Consider the following 12152-nt stretch of genomic DNA (forward strand, 5'->3'; position numbering starts at 1 on the left):
GGAAAGTTACGAGACTCTCGATAAAGACTAGACTAAGACGGATTACTAAAGTACCGTCACTATATTTATATTTCGGTAAAAAGTTCGGTACGTTAAAAGATACTTAACCGACACTATAATAAACCTTTAACGGATTACTTTAAAAGGGTTAAAATAAAAGAAATAATAAAAAGAAAATTCTATTAATTAAGTATAATTAAAGATATATATAAATTTATCGATTTATATCCGATTTATTAACGAATCGTTACGAAAAGATATAAATTATATAAAAAGTTATAACCTTTACTAATTTTATAAAGACTTTAATAAAAGATTTTTATAGATTTTATTATAAAATTACTTATCGTTTACTATTAAAAAGAATTAGTAGATAGTATTTTAGTAGTAGTCGACCGATATACGAAGATATATCGTTTCCTTTTAATTTTAACTACTATTACGTTTAAAGGACTAGTACGAATAGTATATATTAAGATTAAAAACCGGTACGGGACACTTAAAAGAATTGTCTTCGATAAAAAAAGTATATTTATAAGTTAATTTTAATTAAAAATATATATAACGTTATTAATTCGTCGAAGACTTTTAATAGTATACTACCTTTAAACTAATAAATAAACTAAGTGTATAAATTAAACCTTAAAATATTATTTAAAGGTATTTTTTAACGACGAGTAATCGAATTAGTCGTTACTTTTATAAGACGTAAAGTTTACGGTTAATAATATTATTAACGTAACTATTAAGGTTACACTTTTTAATATATTATACGGATATAATTTAAATATATATATTAACGTCGAGGTCGACGTTTACGAAAGGGGGGTACTAGTTATCGTAAATAAGATCGAGAAAATTTATACTTTTAAAAAAAAGGTAAAGAATTATTAAAGAAAAGTTTAAAAAACGTATAAAAAATACTATAATAAAAAGTATTAATTAAAAACTTTTAAAGTAAAAGATCTCGTCGTATTATCGACGTAAAATCTTAAACTATAAGTAGTTAAAAAGAAAATAACACCGAAATTTATTAAGCCTTTTAAGGTTATTAAAGAAATTAACTTATAAGTATATAAACTAACGTTACTATAAGTATATAACCGTATTTATAATATATTCTCGGTCTTTTTATTAAAACCTTAAAAGTTTTGAAAAGGGGAACCGGTAAAAAAGATACCGTTACTTATACTCGAAGAAGATTAAAAGGAATAAAAGGTAAAAGTAGTTAAAAATAAAACGAAACGTAATAAAAAGGTTTATTACTTAGTATAATAAGTAGGATAACCCGTAAAATATAACTAGTGGGTACTTAAAAAAAATATAAAATATATTAAAGAGGTTATTTAAAATTACGAGAAAAAGTATAGAAAAATTACTCCGTAAAAAAGAAAGTAGATTTATAAAATTACTATTTAAATTCGATTAACGACTTTACGGTAAAACGTAAGTACGGTGTATATTAAAAACGTTTACTTAATAAAAAAAGATTTAAATAACGACTTTATAACGATATATAAACGTTATACGTTAAAGACGTTTACTTAATTAAAAGAATATAAAAAACGACTCGGTACGTAAACGACCTAGTTACGTACTCGTAATATTTAACTCGGAAAAAAAAAAAAAAAACTATTATTAACACTTAATACGACTTAATAAAAATAAACGAGTAATATACGACGAAGACGTTTTAAAAAGGAGAGGGGTTAAAACGACGTTTACGATACTTTACGTAAACGAAAAAAAGGCCCTTTTTAATCGTATTTCGACCGATTAAATTAAAAAAGATACGACGATCCTTTAACCACTTTTAATATAAAGGATTTTTAAACCCGAGTCGTAAGTAAAACCGTTTAAGGTTCGACTTATTATTATTAATAACGAGAAGGATACGGTCGTAAGTAGTTTACGACTTTATTACGATTCTTTTATAAACGGTTCGACTTATCGTTTTATTAAAACTAGTAATTAGTCGGTAGGCTTTTTTATAGTCCCGTACGAGTATTATTAATCGGTGTATAAATTCGTTTATAATATATAATAAAGTTAAAAACGTTTCCTTATTCGACTTTAACGAAAGGTTAATTACTCCGATAATAATACGAAGAACGATACGAACGTTTCTTATAAGTAACGTAAAAACCTTTTCGTAAGAATAATAACAAACCTCGTATCGTTAATATCTCGTCGTTACTTTACGTACGTAACGTAAAGTTTAACGAAGGTTAACGTTTTAAAGGTTATTAATAACGTTAAAAAGATAAGTAATATACGTATAAACTTAAGGGTCGGTAGTAAACTCCGACTCGGGGTCGTTATCGTTTTAAATCCCAAACGACTCGTCGTCGGAGTCCTTATTTATTATATTACTATCTTTGTTTAAGTATATATCGTTAAAAGTATCGTAGTTTAACGTTTCGTAAGTAAAACGTTAAAAAACTACGGACGAGACTTACGTTATAAAGGAAACGGTAGTAGTATTATTAACGGTATACGAACGATCCGTAAAATTAATAAAAATTATAATAAAACGAGACTAATACGGGTTCGAAGGGTTTACGATTACGTTATAAAACGTAAGGTTATTAAACGGTTAAAAACGACTCGAGTTTAAAAGGTTTATAACTTAAAAACGAGACGTAAAAGAAGTAACCTTAAAAGACGGAATAAACGAAACTATAAACGAGTTAAGTAATAAACTCGAAAAGAACGGACACGGTTAAGATTCTTTTATAAGTAATAAAACCACTTATTAAATAAACCGTGATATATTAAACCGAGGTTAAAAAGGTTTAACGATTATCGAGTGACTTATAAACGAATTAACACCGATACGTCGAACGATAATACGAACGTAAACGTATTCTTTAATCTCCGACACTGTAAATTAATTAGTATAAAAAGGGGTAAACGAGTAACGAAATAAGTTTACGGAACGTTAAACGGGCGTACGATTTAACACCGTCGTTAAACGTTAAGTTTTCGAGCCCGAATTATTTACGTTATTACGTAAAAACGAAGAAACGAAAGGGGAAGACTACGAGATTCTCGTTATAATATCGTTTAAAGACTCGTCTTTATTACGTTTATAACGTTTAAGTGTTTTAAAAGGTATAATAAAGAACGATTAAGTAAAAACGACTCTCGAACGAATTAATTATAATATACTAACGAATAAAAAAGAGTTATTAAAAAAACTCGACTAATAATTTATAAACGATAAATAGTCGATAATTTTACGAAGTATTAAAAGAAAAAAGGAAAGAAAACGAGTTACGATTCTTTTACGAGTAAAAAATAATTTACTTAAAAAACGTTCGTTACGTTAAAAACGGGTAAAGAGTAAAAAGAGTAAAAGTAAGTTATAATAAAGGTTTAACCGGACAATTAATTTTATACTTATATACGAGAAAAGAGTAATAAAAGTAAATAACGTTTATAAAAAGAATAATATTTACGAATAAACGTTTCGAGTAAGAATAACCCGTAAACACTCGTCGTTATTTATTTACTATATAATTACTAATATACTTTACGAAAACGACGACGTTAAACGGTATTTAATCGAAAACGAGAATATTTATTTAAATATCGACGTTTAATAATAAATAGTTTAAACGCGTTTAATACTTTTAAACCTCGTACTACGTCGGTAGTTAACGGACCGGACTATTATATAATATAAAAGATTATAAAGTAACTCGTATACGAATTAACGGACTATCGTGTATAATTAAAGAACTAACTATAACTTTCGATACTCTTTACTCGGGTAAAAGTAAAGAGATTAAAGGAAGTCGTAAGAAGAACTAGGGTTTAGTTTATCGAGGGGGGAGGATAATTATTATAATCGATTCGTAGTCGAAGACTACGAATTAAGTGACTAGGTTTATATAATAAGGCGTAGTGTAACTAGTCCTTAACTATACGTTAACGTTACGTTAGTGAAAAGCCTTTTCTTTTTAAATAAAAGGACTCCTTTCTTCCTACCGGGAAGAAGGGGTAAAAATTAGTCTTTATTATAATACACACCTACTTTCGTCCTTAAAACTAATACTTTTTATTAACTAATTTATTATAAAGACTTATTTTATAATTACTTATAATATTACGTTTTACCGTAAAGTCGTTAACCGAATTTAAATAATAATTTTATAAATCTACTTTCTTTTTTATAAAGTAATTTTTTTATACTTTTTCTCGTAATTTTAAATAACCTTTTTAATATATTTTATATCTTTTTTAAACACTTATTAATTATATTTTATAAACTATCTTATTTATTTTATTAAGTAATAAACCTTTTTATTACGTTTCGTTTTATCTTTAATTACTTTTACCTTTTATTCCTTTTAGTTTTTTTCGAGTACGGGTAACGGTATTTTCTTTACCGACTCCTTTTTTCGGGACTTTTAAGGTTTTAATAAAGAGACCGAGAATATATTATAGATACGGTTATATATTTATAGTAACGTTAGTTTATATATTTATAAATTAATTTTTTTAATAACTTTAAAAGGTTTAATAAATTTCGGTGTTATTTTCTTTTTAATTACTTATAGTTTAAAATTTTACGTCGATAATACGACGAGATCTTTTATTTTAAAAACTTTTAATTAGTATTTTTTATTATAGTATTTTTTATACGTTTTTTAAACTTTTCTTTAATAATTCTTTACTTTTTTTTTAAAGGTATAAATTTTCTTAATCTTATTCGTAATAACTAGTACCCCTTTTTTATAAGTGTCGGCCTCGACGTTAATATATATATTTAAATTATATCCGTATAATATATTAAAAGGTATAACTTTAATAGTTACGTTAATAGTATTATTAACCGTAAACTTTACGTTTTATAAAAGTAATAGTTAATTCGACTACTCGTCGTTAAAGAATACCTTTAAATAATATTTTAAGGTTTAGTTTATACGTTTAATTTATTTATCGGTTTAAAGGTGGTATATTATTAAAAGTCTCCGACGAATTAATAACGTTATATATATTTTTAACTAAAATTAACTTGTAAATACACTTTCTTTATTAAAGACAATTCCTTTAAGTGTCCCGTACCGGTTTTTAATCTTAATATATACTATTCGTACTAGTCTTTCGAACGTAATAATAGTTAAAACTAAAAAGAAACGATATATCTTCGTATATCGGTTAATTATTACTAAGATATTATTTACTAGTTTTTTTTAATAATAAACGATAAGTAATTTTATAATAAAATTTATAAAAATCTTTTATTAAAGTCTTTATAAAATTAATAAGGGTTATAACTTTTTATATAATTTATATCTTTTCGTAACGATTCGTTAATAAATCGGACACGAATCGATAAATTTATATATATTTTTAATTATATTTAATTAATAAAATTTTCTTTTTATTATTTCTTTTATTTTAACTCTTTTAAAGTAACCCGTTAAAGGTTTATTATAATATCGGTTAAGTATTTTTTAACGTACCGAACTTTTTACCGAGATATAAATATAATAACGGTACTTTAGTAATCCGTCCTAGTTTAGTCTTTATCGAGAGTCTTATAACTTTCCCGTTCGTATAACACTTCGTTTTATTATATAAAACGAATTATTAGTTTATAAGGTTAATAATAAGTCTTATAACGGGGTAAAAGGATTTATTAACGTAACCTTTTTATATATAGTTACGGACTATATTAAAGTCTTTAAAATATACTACGTTATAAGTAGTTTCGATTAAAAGTTATAAGTTAACGACGAGGTTTTCGAACTCCTCGTTTAAACTTAACTTTTTTAAAGACGAGTTTAAATTTATTAAACTTATAAAGGCTTCTCGTTTAACTCTTATTATAAAGATACGACCTTTTCCTTTTAGTTTTAATTATAAACTTATTAATACTTTTATTATAAAATTAATACTTATTACGTTACTGTTAACCTTTATTATAATATAAATAAAAGGTCTTTATAATTATAATCTTCGTTATTAAACTTATAGTCCGAACGATACGACGACGTGTCGACGGGGTTTCTTTTCTTTACTTAATATTTAATCTTAAAATTAAATAGTATTAAAAATATACACTATTTAGTTTACCGGTTATTTAACTTTTATTAATTTATAAACGTTTTTAAATTAACGTAGTTTAATAAGACTTTAACTTTTTAACGACTTTTATTTAAGTATTATTATTAATACTTAAAACTTTTTATAATTACTATTATTTTTTAATCGGGGGTATTATAGTTTAACTTTAACCCTTTTTATTTCTTTAATTAAAAGGTGATTAAGTAATATTTACTTTATTCGTTTAATTAAAATAATACTTTAAAACTACCCTTTTTTAATACGTTCGTTTTAAGTCGGGTTTATAACTTAAAATTAAAGTACTTTAATAACGACGTTTTTTTAAAATATACTTTAAACTCGTCGAAAACTTCTCGTTTATAAGTCGAAAACGTAACTATTCCCGACTTTTTTTTATTTTATATACTTTTTAAAAGGTTATTAAATAAGGTTATAATTTACGAATATATAAGGATAAATCGTTTATAAAAGTTATAAAATTTTAAAAATACTTATATATTACGGTAAGACTTCGGTTTTAACTACTTTATAATAGTAATTATTCGTTCCGGGTTTATTTTAACTTTATAACGTATAAGGATAAATTTTAAGAATTCCACTTTATTTACGAAAAATTTACACTTATATAAATTAATATATAACTAGACTCGTTTAAGTCTTTTTAATACTTCGGTATAAATATCGTACGTATTACTTTTAAAATTAAAAGAATATTAAAACGTTATTTATATATATTATATATATAATATTAATTAACCCTTATAAAACTATATAAATATAATATTAAAAGATAATAAAAACGTTAATTAAACCGAAAGGAAGAACTATATACTCGAAGTAGTTATATTACGTACGAAACACGGTCTTTTACTTATCACCCTTTTTAATCCGGATTTAATAATAAATATTCTTAATATCGAGTTTAAAAAAAAACTAGGCCTTATTTATCCGATTTAAAATCTCGGAAATTAATAAAAGAGTATACCGGTTTTTTACGGTAACTTTATTTAACCTACGATAATCGACGTAAAGTCGTAACGTATTATCCTTTTTTAATATAAATAATATAAGTACGTCGGTTAATAACTTAAAAGGGTAAATACGTTCGTTTTATAAGTTCTTTTTAATATAAAATCGTAACTTTTATAATTCCCGTTTAAATAACGAGTAAATCGTTTTATATAAAGACTACGTATTCGATAAAAGATTTATAATATAATTAATTTACTTAAACGGTAAAATAATTATCGTTTTAAATATATTAAAGATATTCGTAAAGTTTTTTAACTCGACGGGTAAGATATCTCGTTTTTCGTAGTTAAAGTCGTTTTACGAATTAAATACTTACGATATTTAACCTTATAGTAGTGTTTAAAGTAATAGTCGTCTTTTCCTCGACTCTTTTACGATATATTACTAACACGTTCTTTAATAATTTATATTTTATTTTTATCGTTTTTTTTTTAAACTTAAAAAAAGTAACTAAGGGTTTTTTAACTTAACGGGTTTTTTAATAATAGTATTTTAAATAAATACGTTTTTTAAGTAGTTATTTACGTAATATCTTATTTTATTATACTTAAAGTAAGTAACCGAGGGTTTTTTTTACGACTTTTTTTTATTTTATAAACGAAAAGGTTAAAAGCCCGTTATATTCCTCCCTTTTTCGTTTTTACGATTTTTATAACCGTTCGAACGACGTTAACGTTTCTTCTTTTAAAATACGTCTTTTTACGGTTTATTACTAAGTCGTTTACGACTTTTTTACGAATTACGGACGTTATTAATAAAACGATTTCTTACTCGTTATATAAATAATAATTCGGTTTTTACGTATAAGTCTCGAAGGTTAATCTTTTTATAATCGATAACTCCGTTTAACGTATACTTAAGTTAATTATTTAATTTAAAATAAAAAACCTTTTTTTTAAATTTATTAAAAAAAGACGTTATTTACTCTTTTAAAAAACGTAAATAATTTAAAAACTTAAATAACGGTTAATTAAGTTAAAAACGTACCTTTTTATATAACTTATAAGTTTATATTAACGGGTCGTCCGTAATAAAAACGAGTATCGTTATTTACTCTTTAAATTTATTTTAAAAACGTTCGAGTCGTCGACGTTCTTTAAAATCTTTAACGTTACGTATATATTAATTCTACTACCTTTTAAACGGTTTATTTATATAGTTATAAGTAACGACGACTTAATTACGAGAATTCGAGAATTCGTACGGTTTAACTTTAAATATTATTTTTAATTTTAAGATTTAAAATTCCCGGTCTTTAAAAGTAAAATAATTTTTATAAACCTTAAACGATAGTCGTATTTTTAAATCTTTCGACTTACGACCCTTTTACGTTTCTCCGTCGACTTTCGAGTTATTATTTAACTTAAAAGAATTTTTTTTAAATAACGGGGTTAAAAAGAAAGAAACGGTAGATTTATCCTTAGTCTTTTTACTTCGATAAAAGACTCGTTAACGTTTTACGTTTTTTAAAACTACGATCTTTTCTTTAAAAGTTCGTTTCTTTTTAAATATTACTAACCTTTTTTTAAACACTTTTTCTTCGTCGTCTTTTTCTTCGACTTATTCTTCCGTAATAATATTAATCTTACTACCTTTTTCTCCCTCTTTTTTACTAATCGGTACTATTATTACTACTTTAATACTCGAAGATTTAATTAGGTCTTCGATTATTAGTTATAAGTTAAGGTTTTTAAAGATAAGGTCGACGTTTACTTACAAAAAACTCGTAAAACCTTATAAACACGAACGTATAACTCGGCTCGACCTAACGAAGAGTGGGTTTATCGTTTCTTTTTTTTTAACTATCGTAAAAAGGTATCCGTAAAAAGAAGAATTAGAATTATTATAAGTAATTATAAAATAGGTCTTTATAATAAATTAGTTAATAAAAAACATTAGTTTCGAGGACGAAGGTTGGTGTATATTATAACAAAGATTAATTCTTACCCTTTCTTCTTTTTAAGAAGAAGGGAGTCCTTTTATTTAAAGAGAAAGGCTTTTTATTAACGTAACGTTAACGTATGGTTAAGGACTAACTATACTACGTTTTATTATATAAACCTAGTTATTTAATTCGTAACCTTTAATTATAAATCGATTATAATAAGTTATACCGTTCCGTAAAACGAATACTTTTAAAAAGTTAATAATACTTTAATTAATTATTACGGTATACGATAAAGTTAATACCGTAATAATCGGGACGAGTAACGATTCTAAGTTTATTATTAAAACGGTTTTTAACGGACCGTTTAATAATAAGATTTATTTATTAAGTTTAAAGTTTATAACGTATATAATTATAATTATATAATACTTTACTTTTTTAAGTTACTTCGTAACTACGTATATATATACCGACGAGATTATAATAAAGTATTTAAAAAAGTCGTTAAAGTACGTACTTAACTCTTTTAAAACTTACGTATCGGTCTTTTAATTTAATAGTTTATTTTATACGGTTTTAATAACCGATTAAAAGTTAAACGTTATACTTAAAGTGTCCTTTTAAATAATCTTAAAAGAAAACACGATAATCGTAACGACTTTAAAAGACTACCGACCTACGACGACTCTCGTTACCGTGTCCAAAACTAGTGTACTTATATAAACACCGTCCGCCGGTCGAGTTAACGACGGACGGTCGAGGGTCACCGGCCCAACGGTGTTATCGACGACGACCATAGTCGTCGACGACGAGAATAAAGGGTTTAGGGGTTGTTGTTAGTGTCACCCGTAAATCATACGCGTGGCACTAACAGGAAGTCACGTGATAGTAATGTTGTAAGAATTTTTCAGGGGAAGGTTGAGTAATTGACCGTTAATGAGGTTTACTCTGATTGGCCCACGGTACTCTTATCTTATCGGTTACTCTACCAAACAAACACTTTCTAAACAACACCAGTCTCCTTTCATAGTATCTTCACTTTCCGTCAAACCATCTGCATCGTCAGCACAAACAGTAGTAGCCCACCTCTACTACGAGCGTTGTACCTCATAACCATGGTACCAGCGAGGCGCAATTATGAAATAGACAGCAACCTTCAAATCATTACGTGGCTATTCGACATCCCCGGACACTCCACCGCCGAGCGCCCATCCTCCTCGCGTAGCATCACATCACGACCGTCACGGACACCCTCGCCGACACGCAAACGCCGGCGGCGACCCGCTAGTAGCAACAGCGGTGGATTGCCCACGTATACCTACCCTGATGCCCATATCTATTCTACCCATCTTGATAACACCTTTCGGTCGCCGCCGGCTTCGAGAAGGAGCATGTCCGATGATGCGGGGCCCGAGCTGCTCACTCCCCGATCTAAGAGACAGAAAGTCACGTCAGCGGAAGAACATCAGGATAAAGATAACGAGAGGAGTGCGGTCATCGCTGGAGATGATGACGATGTAGATGGAGAACCCACGCCGCGTGTGAGGAAGACGCCAAGTGTGGCGGTGTCGTCGTCGTCGCACAAAGCCCCGAGCGGCAGTTCTGCTTTCGGGTCGGGGACGTCATCTCCGACGAAGCAGTTCGAGGGCATCGCGCTCAAGGACGATGGCATCGAGAAGAAGACCCTCCAGAAGGGCGTCCCCGGCGTGCCCGACGCACTCAACCGATTGTTGGACGCCCTCGAAGACGTGGCGGACGGTTACGGTATCATCTCTCCAGCCGATAAGGTATGTGATACACACATGCACCCCCAGGGCCCGTCAGGCAGAGATTGTGTTGTAAGCGAGGTTCTGCGATTCACTGACCTGCGCACGTAAAACAAGTATAGCCACAATTCGAGGCGCGGGCTGCGACAGATCCCACCTTTCCCAAACTGCGAGACGTCATGTTTGACGATGGCCCGACACGCGACCACGGCCTGCCTCCGACGCCTCCGCTGGACGCGGTCCTCAACGTTGCCGCTTGGGCGAGGCGCTGCAGCGAGTCGAACGCGCACGAGGATACCTGCAATACCTACGTGCATTTCCCTCTATTGGCCCTGTCCGTCTACGGGACGCAGCTGCGGCCGCAGCTCATGAACGTGGACATGTGGTAGGCGCGCCCTTTCTTCCCCCTCCCCTCCCAAAAGAAACCACTCATCTCGTTGTTGTCCGCCGGCTCGTGTAAACGAACAATCAAACAAAACACTAACCATCCCCGTCGCACGCACAGCACCCACGCTGACGTAATCCGCGAGTACCGCTACCTCCCCATCCCCTCCAAGCGCGTCGACTTTGTGCTGCACTGCCGGCCCGCGTCGTGCGCTGCCGCCGCCGACGATCCCGAGCGCGCCGTCAGCCATGCCATTGACAAGGTGCGCGCGGGCCGCCCGCTGCTGTCCATCAACCACACCGACTTGCAGGGTCTCAACGACGCGCCCATCTGCACCTCGATCGAGACCAAGCGCCAGCATCGTTCGAGCGACGCCGCCGAGCTGCAGATCGGCGTGTGGCACGCGGCGCAGTGGAAGATGCTGCAGCAGATGGCGGCGCCGCGTCGAGGTGGTCTTGGTGGGTGCGCGTTCCTGCCGGGCGTGATCATCGCGGGCCACGACTGGTACTTCGTGGCGACGACGCGCGAGGGCGACAAGACGATCCTGTGGTCCGATTTTTTGTTTGGCTCGTCGAAGAGTGTGATTGGGCTGTATAAGATCATCCGCGGGCTGCAGTATCTCGTCCGCGACGGACTCACACGGTATTGGCCCTGGTTCAAGAGGACTGTTCTCGATCTGGACCTTCCCTCCAGCAGCGCTGATCAAGGGTGAAAAGAAGACGTATCGCTGGGATTTCATCGTTCGATCGGCCGGTTTTGAGGCCATTCGGCTTCGCCATTTGACACCACGACCTTACGTCCAAAACAGAGGAAAATTGAATTTGAACAATATCCCTGTCTTTTTCCTCGTCTGAGCGTTCTCGTACGAGGAGCGCCCGTCCATTTGGGTGCATGCGGAAAGCACTTTCATCGGCGACCTGGCTCCAGCGTTGGAGCTCTTGCGTCCGTACGAAGCAGGAGAAAACCTCTGCAAATGGCGGGTCGTGGCGAACCATTGCAAATC

At 31.1% G+C, this 12152-nt stretch overlaps 1 protein-coding gene across 1 annotated transcript; it reads left to right on the plus strand.

Moving 5' to 3' along the window:
* Positions 1-10113: 10113 nt before the first annotated feature.
* SPBR_04873 (uncharacterized protein) lies at positions 10114-11861 on the plus strand (the record flags this gene model as incomplete). Its single annotated transcript, XM_040763150.1, has 3 exons — positions 10114-10785; positions 10887-11149; positions 11270-11861. The coding sequence occupies 3 exons, from the start codon at positions 10114-10116 to the stop codon at positions 11859-11861; spliced, it is 1527 nt and encodes a 508-aa protein (XP_040615297.1).
* Positions 11862-12152: the final 291 nt, after the last annotated feature.

This window comes from Sporothrix brasiliensis (assembly GCF_000820605.1).
Source record: "Sporothrix brasiliensis 5110 chromosome Unknown Cont21, whole genome shotgun sequence".
In the NCBI taxonomy this organism is placed as follows: Eukaryota; Fungi; Ascomycota; class Sordariomycetes; order Ophiostomatales; family Ophiostomataceae; genus Sporothrix; species Sporothrix brasiliensis.